The sequence below is a fragment of the Fukomys damarensis genome, unplaced genomic scaffold (assembly GCF_012274545.1).
Source record: "Fukomys damarensis isolate Sample0158 unplaced genomic scaffold, DMR_v1.0_HiC HiC_scaffold_36, whole genome shotgun sequence".
Classification (NCBI taxonomy): Eukaryota; Metazoa; Chordata; class Mammalia; order Rodentia; family Bathyergidae; genus Fukomys; species Fukomys damarensis.
Genome location: NW_022900948.1, coordinates 36609209 through 36625948, shown reverse-complemented (window position 1 = coordinate 36625948; position 16740 = coordinate 36609209). Strand labels below are relative to the sequence as shown.

The 16740-nt window shown below is 36.8% G+C and overlaps 1 protein-coding gene and 1 non-coding gene across 2 annotated transcripts in view; one reads left to right on the top strand and one right to left on the bottom strand.

Moving 5' to 3' along the window:
* C5 (complement C5) overlaps positions 1–16740 on the top strand; it is an 84537-nt gene that overhangs the window by 21801 nt on the left and 45996 nt on the right. Inside the window, exons 10-20 of the mRNA XM_010602980.2 lie at positions 1402–1517; positions 3415–3600; positions 4830–5033; positions 6236–6445; positions 6566–6715; positions 8094–8223; positions 9205–9267; positions 10313–10510; positions 12928–13018; positions 14528–14601; positions 15307–15446. Coding sequence (XP_010601282.1) covers positions 1402–1517; positions 3415–3600; positions 4830–5033; positions 6236–6445; positions 6566–6715; positions 8094–8223; positions 9205–9267; positions 10313–10510; positions 12928–13018; positions 14528–14601; positions 15307–15446 — 1562 coding nt within the window. The remainder of the gene's footprint in view (positions 1–1401; positions 1518–3414; positions 3601–4829; positions 5034–6235; positions 6446–6565; positions 6716–8093; positions 8224–9204; positions 9268–10312; positions 10511–12927; positions 13019–14527; positions 14602–15306; positions 15447–16740) is intronic.
* LOC117284399 lies at positions 11730–11834 on the bottom strand. Its single transcript, XR_004515472.1, has one exon. It is a non-coding gene; the product is annotated as a U6 spliceosomal RNA (small nuclear RNA).

Below are 16740 nucleotides of genomic sequence, written 5' to 3'. Positions count from 1 at the left end.
AAAAAAAAAAAAAAAAAAAAAAAAAAAAAAAAAAAAAAAAAGGAAGAATTCTATCTAAAAGTAGGTAATAATGTTTCTAAAGTGAGCACAATAATAGTCTGTAACTTATAGGGTCATGGTGGGGATCAAAGAGTGAACATATGCAAAGCATTTAAACAGCACCTGTCGCATGTAGTGACTGCTGTGTATTGGCCAATTTTTTCTTCTTTTCTTCTTCCTCATCTTCCCTGCTCTTTCCCAAGGGGCCACCTACTACTTTCTTAGCATACTTAAGCTCACCTAGTGCTCTAAAACTCATGCCAATGGTTTTTCATAGTTATTATTACTGCATTTTAGTAGTTATTAATTATTTAATAGTTATTAATTATTACAGGTCACTTTTTTACTCCTAGTATATCGTGGCTACTAATATATTTTCAGGTTTATATTGAACCCCCAACTAACTTTGAGTACATAGTTTAACGATGCTGATCTCAATTTGTTTGGGAAATTCACAGATGGTTCCTAAGACCCTTTTCACTGCTCTAAATTTGTCCTTCCATGGTAGCAGAATGAAGAATCAGGGTTAATTATCCAATTCCTGAGCACCTTGCATAAACCAAGTGTCCAGTAATGATGGAGAGTGATGGTGACTCCTTGCTAGCTATTGTTTTCAAAATTATTTAATATTTCTTTCTGACTTCTGTTCCACAACTTTATTTCAAATAAATTCAGCTTAAGCAGTATTCATGAGATTTTTCAGAGGTTACCTGGGCTTTTTCACAGGCTTACAAATATGAATAGTTCCAGCACACAAGTGGTTTACGAACTAGCATCAGTCTTAAGGCAATAGACAAGGAACCCTGTGCTTGAAGCAACTGCTTAATGCTATTGCTCTTCAGAGAAAAGTAAGCTTCTGATTGTTGATGTTGAATAACCAAGAATGGTGTTGCAAAGATGATCAGTGAAGCGGCTCTGGAGGCAAGAATAGTGGGGCTCCTTCTACAACAAGGAGGGAGGTGATTCAGCTTTGGTCTTCGTGAAATTCAACTTTGGTCCTGCAGTACAGGACATGTCCAGGAAATGTTGTGAATGTAATACTGAGAAGGAGTTTGGGGAGACTAGAGCTTCATATGTTATACGTTCAACTCAATTTTCAGCCATAGGGTTACACTGCTATGATTTCTTTCATGGACCCTTAGGGGTCTCTCTTTATCAAGCTCTCCTGGTTGTTCGCAGCTTCTGTCCACTTCCCGGCAACCTAGCAGTGAAGACATATAAGGCTCAGACTCTGGCCTACCCACCCGTTTCCTTTCCTCACCCTTGATGAACAGATGTCTGTGGAGACGTAGATTCAATGTAGATACTGGGCCCATCATCAGACTTCTAAAAATGTTAACACGGTGCTCTTTGTTTCCGTAGGTGGATTTTCTGAAGAGGCAGAAATACCTGGCATCAAATATGTTCTCTCTCCGTACACACTGAATTTGGTCGCTACTCCTCTTTTCTTAAAGCCTGGGATTCCATATTCCATCAAGGTATGGGGATGTGGGGGTGGGGAGAGAATGCTGAACTTGCTGATCTTTTTCTGTATATTGAAAACACAGAGATAGCAAATGGGAGAAAGTTGCTGGAGAGGCAATCATAGAAGAGACTCTACTTGAGAGGCCTGCCCTCCTGGAGATGTGGGCAGGCCACCTTCAGCCTTGCAGGTGATCTGTACCCACAGGGCTCGTGCTACTATTCAGTAAGATAGCTTTCTATTGGGCATTCCCATTGCATTATGTGTAAATAAAACCTCACATGTCCACAATGCAAAAACTACTAACATTTAACATTAGTTGGTGGCAAGTAGTATTTAAGCTAGAGACACCATTTCTTAAAAGCAGACTCCTTTCTCACTCACTATTTTTTTAACCTCTTCAGTATCTCTGAGGACACATTTCTGGGTTTTTCTGATTTGTCTCTGTACGGTTTGTGCGGAATTCTGGGCTCTTGTCCGTGTCTCTTTGGCTCTCTGTCATTTCCATTTTGGTTCTTTCCATCCCTGACTCTCTTTTTATACCTCTTTTGCTTCCTTTTCCCTCTTTAATTGTTATCTGCCCCTCTACTTTTGATTTGAAGCATCCATTAAATTTATTGTATCTTTATATTTATGATTGTATTAAGTATTTTATTATCAATTTACATATTACATTTTATTGCACTTATGAAGTGGAAATTTGTATTCTCTACCCTTAGTTTAGAAAGCCTAGAAATTTATGATTATTTTTTATTCTTTGAAAACATGTTGCTTTAAAAATCAGCCTAGCCGTGGATTTAGCTCAGTGGTGCTGCCACCTGCCTTGTAAGTACAAGGACCCAAGTTTGATCCCCGGTAACAAAAAAATATATAAAAATCAGCCTAAGTATACAGTCAGCTCTCTATATTCCATGGTTTCTGTAGCTGTGAATTTTGCCACCATGGATTAAACATGTACAGATTTTTTCCTTGAAATCATTCCCTAAATGATATAAAAGCCAGCTCTTTACATAACATTTGTATCATGTTAGTTATTTTAAGTAATCTAGAGATGATTAAGTGTGTAAGGGAGGATATGTGTGGATTGCATGTAAATATCATGCCATTTATATAAGGGATTTGAGCACCCTTGGCTATTGGCAGTTAGAGGGGTTCTGGAGCTGATTTCCAATAGATACAGAGGGATGACTATAGTTAATATGTGTCATTTACTATTTACAGTGGATCCCTGGGTTTTAAGAGAAAAAGATTTACCAAGCATAAAATAAGCTTGGGATATGCTTTTAATGTTTTACATACAAGTATGTAATATATATACATGTTATATATGCATACAAATATATAATACATGATAGTATCATACAATGCATATGGTAATCTACAATGTAATATATAAATATATAATGCATAATAATATATATAAAGTTGAAATACCCTTATATAATTTTATATCACATCTAAAATATATAAAGAACATCTGTGGAAATTACACATCGATTATATATATATATGCACAGTGAGAGGTAAAGGTTAAAAGAGAACATATGTCAATTTATTGTTTCTCACATGAAAAAAAAATCATTACCAGAAGCAATTGCTTTGTTTTCTCCTTTACTGCATGCTAAGATAATTAAAGAAACACAGCCATTAGGTAGCAGAAGATCTTGTCACATCTCTTTGGCTGACAGGATGCAATTTATATCTGAGTCTGATTTATATATGAAAGCACCCTGTTAAGAAGGATGAAACTAAATAGAAATTGAACCTTTCTACCAGTTGACAGTATACATCCATTCATATTCATATGTAATAAATTATATTTTGCTGCAGAGGAAGGAGGACCACTTCAGAGCTGTTATGCTTTAAAAGACACGATGAACTGTTGAAATGGATTTGCATTGTTCTGCAAACAGGTACAGGTCAAGGATTCACTGGACCAATTGGTAGGAGGGGTCCCAGTCATCCTGAATGCACAAACAGTTGCTGCAAACCAAGAGACATCTGACTTGGAACCCAAGAAAAGTGAATCAAGTCTCAGTGATGGAGTGGCTTCGTTTGTGGTTAACCTCCCATCTGGAGTGGTGGCGCTGGAGTTTCGTGTGAGCTGAATTCTCCTGCTGTGTTTTCTAGGACGATGTGTACTCTTGACTGTATGTTTTGGCTAGTGTGCAGAACAGATGTGGCAGAGTTTAGAAGTGAGTCCAACAAACGGTTCACAGTCTTACATTTAAAATAATGAGTACCAGAGCAGATCTGCTAATCTGTTGAGTGACCTTGAAGGAAGACAGATCGATCAGTTTTTCTTTGGGAATTAAGTATTTTCTCTTACATCAGTAAGACTGTTCTAGAATTTGAAAGCTTCAGATTAAGTATAACTGAGGACAGTGGTAGGAATACCTCCCGATACACACACACTTGTCAGGACCACGAGAGGGTCAAATGTAGAACCCTACCTTCTTTTTCCAGTGCACAAACCACTCTACCTTACAGCTTATTTAATCGCCTTCTCTCCCAGCACGAAGTATTTAAGTTCCCAAACTCAAGTAAAATGTAAGTAAGTTCATAATGCAGGTCGGCGACTACAGCATGCATATAGTTACCATCACTCACCAAGAACTTACTAAATAAATACTTAGCCACTGTGCCATGAGCTTTATCAGGAACACATTTAATACCCACTTATTCAGCAATATGAGTTAAAGAATATTATGTTTGCTCTTTTGGGGCTGAAGAAACTGAGGTGTCTAACCTTTCTTTTGATGAAATAACTTATTCAAACACTAAGGGTTGGCATTAGAATGCAAACCCGTGCATATCTGACTCCAGACCACAATCCAATAACCTTTCTGCTTTCCAGAAGCAGGTACTGTTCTCCAGTAATCAGTATCTGCCCACCCTGTGTTTATACACACTCCTGTGTTGACACTTCACAATGAAACCAGCCTGGATAGTTCATTCATGACTCCTTTGCTTCAAGAGGTAGAACTACCTCCCTTCTTGTATCCTCAATTCCTGTATCCCATCCCCCAGGGAGGGAACATCCAGTGTTGTTTCAGGAAGACTGCTAGCTTTTGTTTCTAGAGCATCCTTTTCTCTCCATCAGGCTTCCCAACCATAGCCCGTAAAAATCCTCTTATTATTTTCCATAGTTGTGTCATGTTACTTGATATCACAGCTGTACAAACACTGGAGTAATGGAGTGGGGATTTGGCCTTTAACATTTTATATTGTAAAATTGAGAAATTTGTAAGGCTGAGAATTTAAACAATATGTTTTACAAAAAGTGTTACTCACAATCCAGGTGTGTTTTTGAAAATTTCCCTCTCAGGTCCGAACTGATGCCCCAGATCTTCCAGAAGAAAATCAGGCCCAGAAAGATTACCAAGCTGTGGCATACTCGTCTCTAAGTGAAAGTTACCTTTATATTGACTGGACTAAAAACTACAAAGCTTTGCTTGTAGGAGAACATTTGAATGTCATTGTTACTCCTAAAAGTCCATATATTGACAAAATAGCTCACTATAATTACTTGGTAAGTCCAATAATAATCTTATCCTTCATTGTTCCTGTCATTTTTTGGCAAACATTAGACTGAGTCCTGATATTTGTATTTATACAACACTTTCAAGGGCATTATCTATTTGAATACAAGCTTTCCAGAGTTGAGGAAAGGCATGATTTTTATAGCCATTTTTCACAAAGGAGGAAACTGAGGGACAAAGAAATTTCAGGTCTCACTAGGATCAGTTAGTTCAGAAGATTTTGATTTGAACTGAGGGCCTCTAACTGCTTGATCTAATAACTCCTTCCACCAGAGAGAGCCTGATCGACTCACGCTATCTCTGATGTATTAACATGGCCAAAGATTATATGCCCACATCTAGTTCAAATATGTGTACTTCACTGGCATAAAAGCAGGGACCCAAATCCTGCTCTAAAGAATTAGGCCATACCATACCTGTTCTAATTCTACAGTCAGCAGCAGTTACATTAAACAGAAGGTAGATTGCTCAAACCTGTTGGCGAACATAGGAATGATGTGCAAATAATATCAACAGCTTCCTGCCACGTGCCAAAGAAGTGGAGTGAATTATTCCAATGGCCAAGCCAAACAGGTGGAGATGGCTTTTTCCACAGTTTTGAGAAAGACATTAAAGAAAAATAAGTTTGGATCATAGAAAAATACTGACTGATGAAAAGTAGAGAGACCATGGACTCTGTACAAAACCATGTATGCAGTCCTGCTCTCTAAGGACAATTGCAAGGAGCTCTGAAGACACGTGGCTTCGTGTGATTTTAGTATAACTTTAAACTTCCAATTTAGAATTCAATCCATGGCTTTCAAACTTAATCCCCAAATAAGACACAATCTACTTACTCATCTAGCTTTTGTAAATCAACAAAACAAAGGAGGTGTTAATGACAGTGTTTGACTTTCAACAGATATGGGATAAAATTTTAGCTCTTTAATTTCCTAGTTACATGATTTTGAACTAAAAATCAGCATGAGTTTTAGTCAGTTCCTGAGCCTGTTTCTTTGGTGGAGGCAAACATTCCTATCCCACTACTGTCTTGTGAGAATAAATAAATGTTAAAATTTCTGGCAAATATTAGGAACAAATATATAAGTCAACTTTATTTTTCTTTAACATGCTGTTGCCCCAGCTCCCAGCTTCATCCTGAAGCACAGGTTTCATTTATGTACTTATTGTTGCTACCACTGTTTATTTTTAGATTTTGTCCAAGGGCAAAATCGTACACTTTGGCACCAGGGAGAAACTTCCAGATTCATCTTATCAAAGTATAAACATTCCAGTGACACAGAATATGGTCCCCTCAGCCCGACTCTTGGTCTACTACATCGTTACAGGAGAGCAGACAGCAGAATTAGTATCTGACTCAGTCTGGTTGAATATTGAAGAAAAGTGTGGCAACCAGCTGCAAGTAAGGCACAAATTATATATCACAACGGAATTTTCTTCTAAATGAAGGAGGCTGTCAGAGCATCAGCTTCTGAACAGCCTTGTCTCATATGAATCTTTTCTGTTTCAATTGACTTACTAGGTTCATCTGTCTCCAGATGCAGTTGCTTATTCTCCAGGCCAAACTGTGTCTCTTAACATGGAAACCGAGTCAGTCTCATGGGTGGCGCTATCAGCCGTGGACAGTGCTGTGTATGGAGTCCAAGAAAAAGCCAAAAAGCCCATGCAAAGAGTTAAGTCATGCGGTCCTGCAGTTGCTTTGATGTGGGGTGGCTTTGGACAGTGCTTTGCAAAGGGTCCTCTGGCACAGGTTACTGGTGAAGGAATAACACTCACTCACTTTTCTATAATGTGCTCAGTTTGGTGGGTTTTGGAATGGGAAGCAATCTCCTGTTAGTTCCTACAGCACAGGTCAACTCATTTTTGTTTTTTCCAAATGTGGATTTAAGCCTTAAAAACATAGGATTATGCTAGCAATGGGTCAAAACTGTCATTTTTTGGGAGAATTTAAGGATTTGAGACATGTGGTGGTGACAGTCAAAGAGGCAGCAAAAGAGAAGACAGGGTAGACCGGGTAGGATATCTTTGAGTTTGTTTGTTTAAATGATTTATTCAAATTTATAGTGCTGAAGAATGTAAAAAATATTCAATTTCCTGGGTTGCTATTTATTTCCACTACACTCAGCTACTTTTTTCTAGACTAGTATTTTCTTTGAACAAGGTAAAAAGAAATGAGAAACTGTAATAGTGAAAACATTCAGAGAGGAGAGGATACTGGGGTCAAAGTTAAAACTGAAAGAAGCCCTGTATAAAAGGGCTTCTCCCACTAAGAACTTAGTGTCCTCCCCTAAAAACATAAGAGATCATGCTCTTTTTAGTTAGCAACTTGAAACTTAATTTTTAAATTCACTCTTTATGTTTTCACTCCTTTACTCATTTGTTTATTACACTGGCTGCAGCAGGTACTCTATGTACAAACACCACAGGTGTATTGGTCAGTTTTCTCATTGCTAGCACAAAAAAACCTGACACAAATAATTTTAAGGTGAAAAGGGTTATTTTGGCTCATAGTTTCAGAGGTTTCCATCCATGTCCACCTCACTCCAAGACAGAAGCATCATGGCACAAAGGATGGGCAGAGAAGAGCTGCTCAACTCATGGCATCCTAAAATCAGAGAGCAGGAGAAAAGCCTGAGAGAAAGGGACCAGGCAACCAGATATCTTCCCCAAGGTCACAGCTCTGTGACCCACACAGACACACCCAGAAGTGTGCTTTACTTGTCTCTTAGGCCTCTCTCAAGGCAGTCAGGTTGACAAGGTTAATAGGTCAGTTTCTAAGAATTTGCTTCTCAATGATATTGCTTGAAATTAAAAATTAAACTAAATTAAAATTTACTTTTGATTTAATTGTGAGTAGGTATGTTGTTATAAATACAAAAGACGAACTAAAGGAATGAAGTTGGGAAATTTGGTCTTTGGTCAGTTGATAAATGAATGTCCTGTGTATTTCACAGGCTTACTATAACCATGTAATGTCCAATACCTTTAGCTCTGTGGAGAAATACTTTCACAATATTTGAATAAGTTTAACAGTTTGCTTTTCTGGACAGGTATTTCAAGCTTTCGAGAAGAGTGACCTGGGCTGTGGGGCAGGTGGTGGCCGTGACAACGCAGATGTATTCCATCTAGCTGGACTCACCTTCATCACCAATGCAAATGCAGATGAGTCCGAAGAAAATGGTGAAACACTCAACTTTTTGTTATTTTATGTTTATTAGTACATCTTTGCGGTACATGATTAGATTCACTTTGCATTGTTCATCTTCCTTCTGGACCTCATTTTTTCCCTCTTCCAGAATATTCTCTACACTGATGTTACAATTCTGTGACAGTGTAACTCCCCTGTAAAAATTATTTTTATTGACCTTAAAGATAAAGTACATATTCTTTAATGTCATAATCAAACCCTTCATGAACTTCTCCCTGGCTCTTTCCAGTTATTTCTCACTCTGCTCTTTCTTGCTCTTCTGTAGTTCTTTTATACCTTTGAGCTTTTATGTATCAGGACTGCTTTACCCTTTGCTAGCCTGGAGAGACTAGGATAAGTATTGTCTCCTCTATGAGGCCTCTTTCCCATACAATTGATCACTGTCCCCACCCCTTTAAAAGGGAGGATACTGCAGGGACCAAATGGATTCATAAGGAGTGTACCTTATTGCACATTCTTACACTTGGTTATAGATCTTGTCGCATACCTAGCCCTAGGAACCCTTCAAGGGCAAGGGTCACATCTTTAATCACTTTCTTTCTGTGATTTTAAAATTCTTCCTAATTATACATGGTACGCTGGTATTCCTTTTTTTAAATCTATAATAATATAGCTCAAAGAGCAAGTAAGAAAAATAGATTAACCAAAAATTTGCTCACTACAAATGTTTAGGTATTTCTCTGTAGTCAAAGGATCAGAAAGGTTGCAGGATTCAGAGCCAAATTCAAATAAAACAAATCAAACTATATGACACTAGAGCACGAGCTCCACTACTACAAAACGCATCATATTAGCATGTATAGTGGATAACACCTAACCTGAGCCGCTTCTCAATATGGCCTTGTTGGATGAATGGCTTCCAAATGTTTTAATATTTAATTGCACAGAATTTTTTTAGATTTTATTTCCTTTTTTCTATAACTCTGTCTCTCTCTCTTTTTTTTTTTAAACAGATAAACCTTGTAAAGAAATTCTCAGGCCAAGAAGAACTCTGCAAGAGAAAATACAAGAACAAGGTACTCCAAAGTTTTCATGTGATTGTTAAAAAAATTTTGAAAATAGCATTCAAAAGTTGTAGAAAATTAAACATTATATAATTCCCCCTAATTCAAATAGATGAGGAGAAAGATGTGTGGAGCTCTAGCTCAGCTCCCTCAGAAGGATTAAACAAACAAACCCAGTTGTTCACTCTCCAAAGACTTAATCTGAGATAAATAAGTCTTCATTATGCCTACCTCTAAAATCTAAAATATTAACTTTTAGTTGCCACAAATATTTCCTCTCTGCAAACTTCATGTAAATATTAAAATAATATTCTTCCATTTCATAATGACAAAACCCATGATTTAATTAACTTTGGGGAATATTAGAAATTGATTTTTTCTTTTTAGTATATTTAACCTTTTATAGCATTATGGATTATTCTTTGGAGATAGGTCTAGTGCAAGTTTTTAAAATTATTGATAATTGACCAATAGAAAAGAGCACTAAATCTGGGAATCTATGTCCTGAGATTAGTCAGTAATCACGCTTATATAAATATAATAACTTCTTCCATTTGAATAGGAATTATTGAAATTCTAAACTTCATCTGATGCTCTCCTGAGATGAAAAGGGAAAGACTGATTAATCTGAGAACTTACAATGAAGAATGATAGCAGTAGCAAAGGTCTACAAACTATGTCTTATAAGAAAAATTTGGAAAAAATAGGCTATTTATCATACAGAAAAAAAGTCCATGATGTAATGAGAGGCATCTTCAAATACTTGAAAGCTTCCTGGACATTTGCTTTACCCAGAGGATTCTGAAGCTAAAGTATCAGTTTGAAAAGTTAGTATTTAGCTTAGTTGCAAGAAGCCCTTTATCATTTAGGGTGAATTGGAAGGGAGTACATGATGAGGTCATTTTCTTCCTAATCCTAGAGTAGTTCTAAGGAGAGTCTGGTCCTTGTAGATAAAGGCACTGGTTGTCAGTAGAAACCAAGTATCCCTTGTGATTCCTCCTAAACCTGAGATATTATAACTCCATGCATAAGCAAGGCACATGTATTACCGTTTCAGCGGCTAAATACAAACATCCGGTGCCCAGAAGATGTTGTTTAGATGGAGCCCGTCGAAATGACCACGAAAGCTGTGAGACGCGAGTTGCACGAGTCACCATAGGCCCACGCTGTATCCAAGCTTTCAATGAATGTTGTATCCTTGCAGACAAGATCCGAGCTAAACAGCCTATTAAACCTATCCAGTTGGGAAGGCTACGTAAGCACCACATTTTCTATTAGACTTCTACACAACGTGAGGGATTCTGTTCAGTTTTCTTCTGCTAAGAAAGATTTTATGTTCTAGTTAAAATTGAAAGTAGAAAATATAACTTGTAAATGTCCATAAGAACAACCTGTTAGTATTTGGGGGAACTTGAAGAGGTATAATACACAGCAAAGGCTACTAGCCCAGATCAAGACACAGTGTAAACTTAAAGCAAATTCATTCTATAAACTTGAATGAATATTTATCCTCTCTGAGCTTCAAGCTTCTTAGTTTAGACCAGACATTTCCAGAGTGCCTCTGAGTTACAGCGTGCTATGGTTCTGTGATATTACAACCACTAAAAATTCAGCTTATATCTACGCTAACTAAATACCGCAAATGACTTCTAAATCTACCATGAGATTGAGTGTACTTCTTACAAAAGTTAAGATCTAGTTTCAGTTTTAGCCACAGTATGTTTTCAGAGCTTAGAGAACTCTCCCTAATGTTTTCAGATCATTTAGGACTTCTTTTGTTTGTTTAGGAAAACAAACAAAAGCAGCTAACCTTAAAAAAAAGAGAGAGACAAAAGCAAGATAAGAGCCTCTGTTTTTGTTCTGATTGTTTTACTAAACCATGTATGTTAAACATTTTCCCAAAATGGATGGATAGTTAAAGAAAATATGGTATTTACACACAGTAGTGGACTAGCCTGACATAAAGATAAAACTTGAGTCATTTGTGGGGAAATGGATTCACCTTGAGACCATGACATTAGGTGAAAGATAACGGACACAAACTCTAGAGTGTGGTTTCTCTTACATAAGAAACCCAAACTATAAATAGAGAGCAAAGTAAAAGATAGATAATAAGAAGTAGGGAGACAGATGTTTCTCAAATAGGAAGGGGATCTAGAGATGGAGGGAAGAGGAGAGAAAGGGGATGAAAAAAGGAATTAAGATATGTTATGTAGGGCCCGGGATTTAGCTTAGTGGTGTCACCATTAACTCACAAGCACAAGGTCCCGAGAATCAAAAAACAAAACAAATCAAAACTGTTATGTACATGGACTAACTCCACACAAGGAATGTAAACATTATGTATTGCTAATATGTATTAATAAAAAAGGACAAACTAAAAAAAAAGTGGATACATTGTGCAAGGCTAAATGTTATGATGGTGTTTTACCTACCATGTTATTACAAATATTTATGTTATTTTCCACTTTTTAAAAAAGTATAGACTCTTCATAAGTTTGCATGTCATTCTTACACAGGGGCTATGCTAATATTCTCTGTGTCATTCCAATTTTAGTATATGTGTGGCCAAAGCAAGCACTTATTTCCCAGTTTTTATTTAGTACAAGCAGTATTTTGATGAACGATATAGTCCATATATGTTTTCACTGCCCATTTTTAAAAATAAAATCGTCTGATTGGTTTCAGCTGCCTGGTGCTTCTCTCTGGTAACCCTGCCCTTCATTCTAAACAGTGTGGTTTCCCAAAACTCCCATCTGTGCTGCCAGAAGTGTTCAATACCACCAGGCTCTGTTCTCCCTGCTGAGGCCTGTAAACTACCCCAGGCAGTAAACTGGCCCTACTTTAGAGCTCCCCTGTCTCTGGGATCACAGTCTTGTGTCGCTTGTGCTCCAACATCTGAAAATTGGTTGCATTTTGATTTTTTCCTTTCTGGCACTGGGGATTGAACCCATCACCTCGTGAGTTCTAAGCAAATGCTCTGTACCAGATGTCATCCTGAGCCCAAGTAGCTGAGATTGCTGATGTGCACTGCCTCATTCACCCTAAAACCTCTTGTTTTATAGATTGTGTCTAGTTTTCTAGGTTTCTTAAGGCTACGGGATAAATACAGTTCCTATTAGTTCATCTTAGATGGGAGCAGAATTTTTTTTTTCTTCAGTATGGGGGAATCAAACTCAGGACCTTATGCTTAACGAGGCAGGCATGGTGCCACTGAGCTAAATCTCTGGCCAGAAAGCGGCATTCCTATCCATTTCTATTAAAGTAAATATAAATAAATGATCAATTTAAGGCAGGGTATCATATATAACTTCCCTGTTTTCTAATATAAGCACAATTACTAAAATTACAGAAGTGCAAATAATTCCACAGACTTGCCAGTATCTTGTAGAACCTCGGGAATACTAAAAATTCAACTTTGAGAAACAAATCATTTTATATATTTTATGCTTTGTTTAACCAGTGCTATTAGTAAAGAAATCCTAAGGTCTTTATAATTCTGTTTTGAAATCAGTGAACACAATGTTTTGTTGACATTTCCAACAACATTTAAGTTATAGATTAATTGCTAGATTTAAAATTTCATAGATTAATTGCTATATTTAAAATTTCATGTATAGGTACTTTTTATATTGTTTTTCCATAATTGAATATGTTTTCTTTTTTCTCTAGATATAAAGACTCTATTATCAGTAACCAAGCCCGAAATTCGGAGCTACTTTCCAGAGAGCTGGTTATGGGAAGTTCACCATGTTCCCACAAGGTAATTATATTTCTCTGACATTTCTCTAAAATAAAATGTGGAAAATGCAACTGTGGCCAAAAATCTGGACACTACACATTTCCCCACAGTTTGCTTAAGAGTTATGATGTTTAAAAGTCAAAAATTTAGGCAAATATTGTTTTGTTTTGCTTCATGATTTTGCTTTTTAATGCACTTTGCTTTGGAAATTGGTTCCAGAGCAACATTAATTATTGGTAAAGGACAGTACTATTCCATTTAATTTCATTTCACTTTAGTATGTATTTATTGTATACAGTTAATGTGCTATATACTACAAAAAGGTTAAGTTACAAATATTTGGACTATGAAACAAACACTGATAAACAAATAGGTTATTTTCTTGTTAAAGTCTTTTATTTGACACTTGCTGATGGAATGCCTGAAAACAATAATAAGAAATATTGAGTCTCCAAGCCTCCCACCTTCTATATGAGCCCAAACCACTGGTTTCTAAGGTAGTTTTCTCACAAGTCTTCTTCTTCACCCTGGCCCCTCTTATTCTTCTGTTTCACTTGACAGTGTTTATTAACCAGCACCTTGGGTAAAATTTCCCAACACTGTTTCCCACCCTACTGAGGATTAGATTGATTTATCCCTCCCAATTACAGTAGCCCTGTTTTGGATATCCCAGAGTATTTCACTGGGCTGTTTTCTTGCCTGTCTTCTTCATTAAAATGTAAATACCCTGAGGGCAAAACTAAATTCAGATTACTGTTTTATATTCAGGATCTGGCCTAGGACCCTACTTGTAAAAGCATGAAAGTAAGTGTGTTGATTGAGTACACACTGCCTATGCACCCCTTTAATGCTTTATTGGTACAATTGTTATAGTGAAGTCCAATTTATTCACTGAACTATTTCTTCCACTATACTGTAAACTGATTGAGAGCAGGACTATCACTTTTAAGTGCTATACACTCAGTATCTGTCACTCTGCCTGACACACTTCGTGGGCCACAGTTGTAAAGAAAATACACAAACTTAATCCTAATCAGAAATTTTAGTTGCATCAATTTTCTCCAAGCAGTATCAAGACGTGTTACTTTGTGTCCCTAGTTTAGAACATAACGATAAACAAAAATTTTCTTTGTTTTTTTATGCTTTGCCTTTGCAATGTTTCAAAGGCATCCGGCTAAACTTAAATATTCACTTTACAGGTGTAGCATTTATATTTTTTTCTCATTGAGTGTATTGGTACATTTTAGGTATACAGTACAGTTACATTCATCATTGAGATCTTGTACCTTTACATGACAGGTCTTGGTTCTCATTTTTTCCCCTTACCTCTACCTCCCAGGTGTAGCATTTAAAACATGGAATAAATGAGTGTTGCTGACTACATTTTTCTTAATCAGATTTTTCTTAATAGCTGACATGATTTTGTCTTGTGATTCCTTCTTTCCTCTAAAGTAGATTGAAGCAAAAATTCTGTCATGTTGGGTTCAGTAATGTTTAACCATATTTGAATATCAACATTTTAACTTCCAGAAGTCAATTGCAGTTAGTGCTTCCTGATTCTCTAACCACCTGGGAAATTCAAGGTGTTGGCATTTCAAACAGCGGTAAGAAAGCTTCGGTTATACACTGATTTAAGCAGTGATTTGATTAGCAAAGTGTAGTTCTTTGCTATTATGTCTTTAGTTTCTCAGAATTTAAGTGATGTTATTTTTAAACATATTCTTTACGTATAAACATGACTTAGATATACCCACATATTTTAACCTATTGATTTCATTTGCTCTTTTTATTTAACTGTCATTTTACAGCTGGTGTCAAGTCCCTATTTTCTTTCACTTTTTTCAGTGACTAGGAGGTTGAGTAAAGTTAGAAACTATGTATGACCTCTTTATGGCAGCTTGATGAAGACACTTTATAAGTAACTTCAGGGTTGGTTTCATTTGTTCACTGTTTTTCTTTTCACAAAAATCTCGGTTTCTAAAATAAAAAATTCATACTCCTTAAATGGAGCCAATAATAGATGTACAAAAAGATTTGGTACTTCAGATAATAAGCATTCTCATGCCTTAAATAGAATTAAATAATTATTGGAAAAATGAAGTTTTCTGCTAATACACACCAATAAGTATAAAAATAAAGATCAATGATCAATATAAAAATTCAAGGGTCATGAGGTTACAGTAGAGAGAAAAACATGATCTAATATTCTTTTGTCCTTAAGTACAGTTACTGTAAGACATTTTAATACTAATAAAACATGGCAGGAATTCCCTAATATGTATCCTCTTTGCTTTTCCTTTGGGCTGAAGGTATATGTGTTGCTGATACTCTCAAGGCAAAGGTGTTCAAAGATGTCTTTTTGGAAATGAATATACCATATTCTGTTGTACGAGGGGAACAGATCCAATTGAAAGGAACTGTTTATAACTACAGAATTTCTGGGGTGATGGTAAGTAGGTATTTATGGTAGATTAGAATAAATGGGCAAAAGGAAAGAGTGTGGCAGAGGAAAGCTATTCAACTCCTAGTAGGTGGGGAGTGAGAGCCGGGCAGCAGTGCCAGAGAGGAAAGAGTCAGCAGGCATATATACCTTTACATGACAGGTCTTGGTTCTCATTTTCCCCCTTGTCCATGCCCTCCCTTCACGCCCTCCTCCCCTCCCCATTTACAAACACTTTGTTTCCATTTTTTCATTTTCTCATATTTTTTTCTTTTCCCTTATCACCTTTCCCCTACCCTTCCCATTTTCCCTACACCTTTAGCCCTTTTCTTCCTATTTCACATTGTCAATTATATCCTTAGGCTCTTATGTACTATTATAGCTTTTCACACCAGAGAAACTATTTGGTATTTATACATGTGTGACCTATTTATTTCACTTAGGAGTATATCCTCAATTTGTATCCATTTTCCTATGAATGAATCTCATTTCTCATTCTTTATGGCTGAATAGTATTCCATTTTATAGAAAAACCACATCTTCTTTATCCAGTTTCCAACTGATGGGCAAATGGGCTGTTTCCAAGTTTTAGCTATTACAAACTGTGCCACTATAAACATAGGTGTGCATATATCATTGTGGTATGATTCCTTTAATTCTTTTGGAAAGATACCCAGCAGGGGGATGGCTGGGTCAAATGGAACCTCTAGTCCCAGCTCCTTGAGGTATCTCCATGTTGATTTCCATAGTGGTTGCACCAGTCTGCACTCCCACCAACAATGGAGAAGGGTTCCTTTCTCCCCACAACCCCACCAACATTTGGTATTGTGTGATTTCTTGATAGCAGCCATTCTTTGTGGGGTGAGGTGGAATCTCAGTGTTGTTTTCATCTGCATCTCTCAAATGACTCAGTGATGTGGAACATTTTTTCATATATTTACTTGCTGCCTTTACTTCTTTGCCTGAGAAATGTCTGTTCATTTCAGATGCCCATTTTTTAATTGGGTCTTTATATTTGGGGGGGCTGGTTATTGGGTGAGGTGGAATCTCAGTGTTGTTTTCATCTGCATCTCTCAAATGACTCAGTGATGTGGAACATTTTTTCATATATTTACTTGCTGCCTTTACTTCTTTGCCTGAGAAATGTCTGTTCATTTCAGATGCCCATTTTTTAATTGGGTCTTTATATTTGGGGGGGCTGGTTATTTTGAGTTCTTTATATATTTTAGATAGTAGTTCTTTGTCTGAGGAGCAGCTGGTAAAAATTTTTCCCACATTGTAGGTTGTCTCTTATCTGTTGATG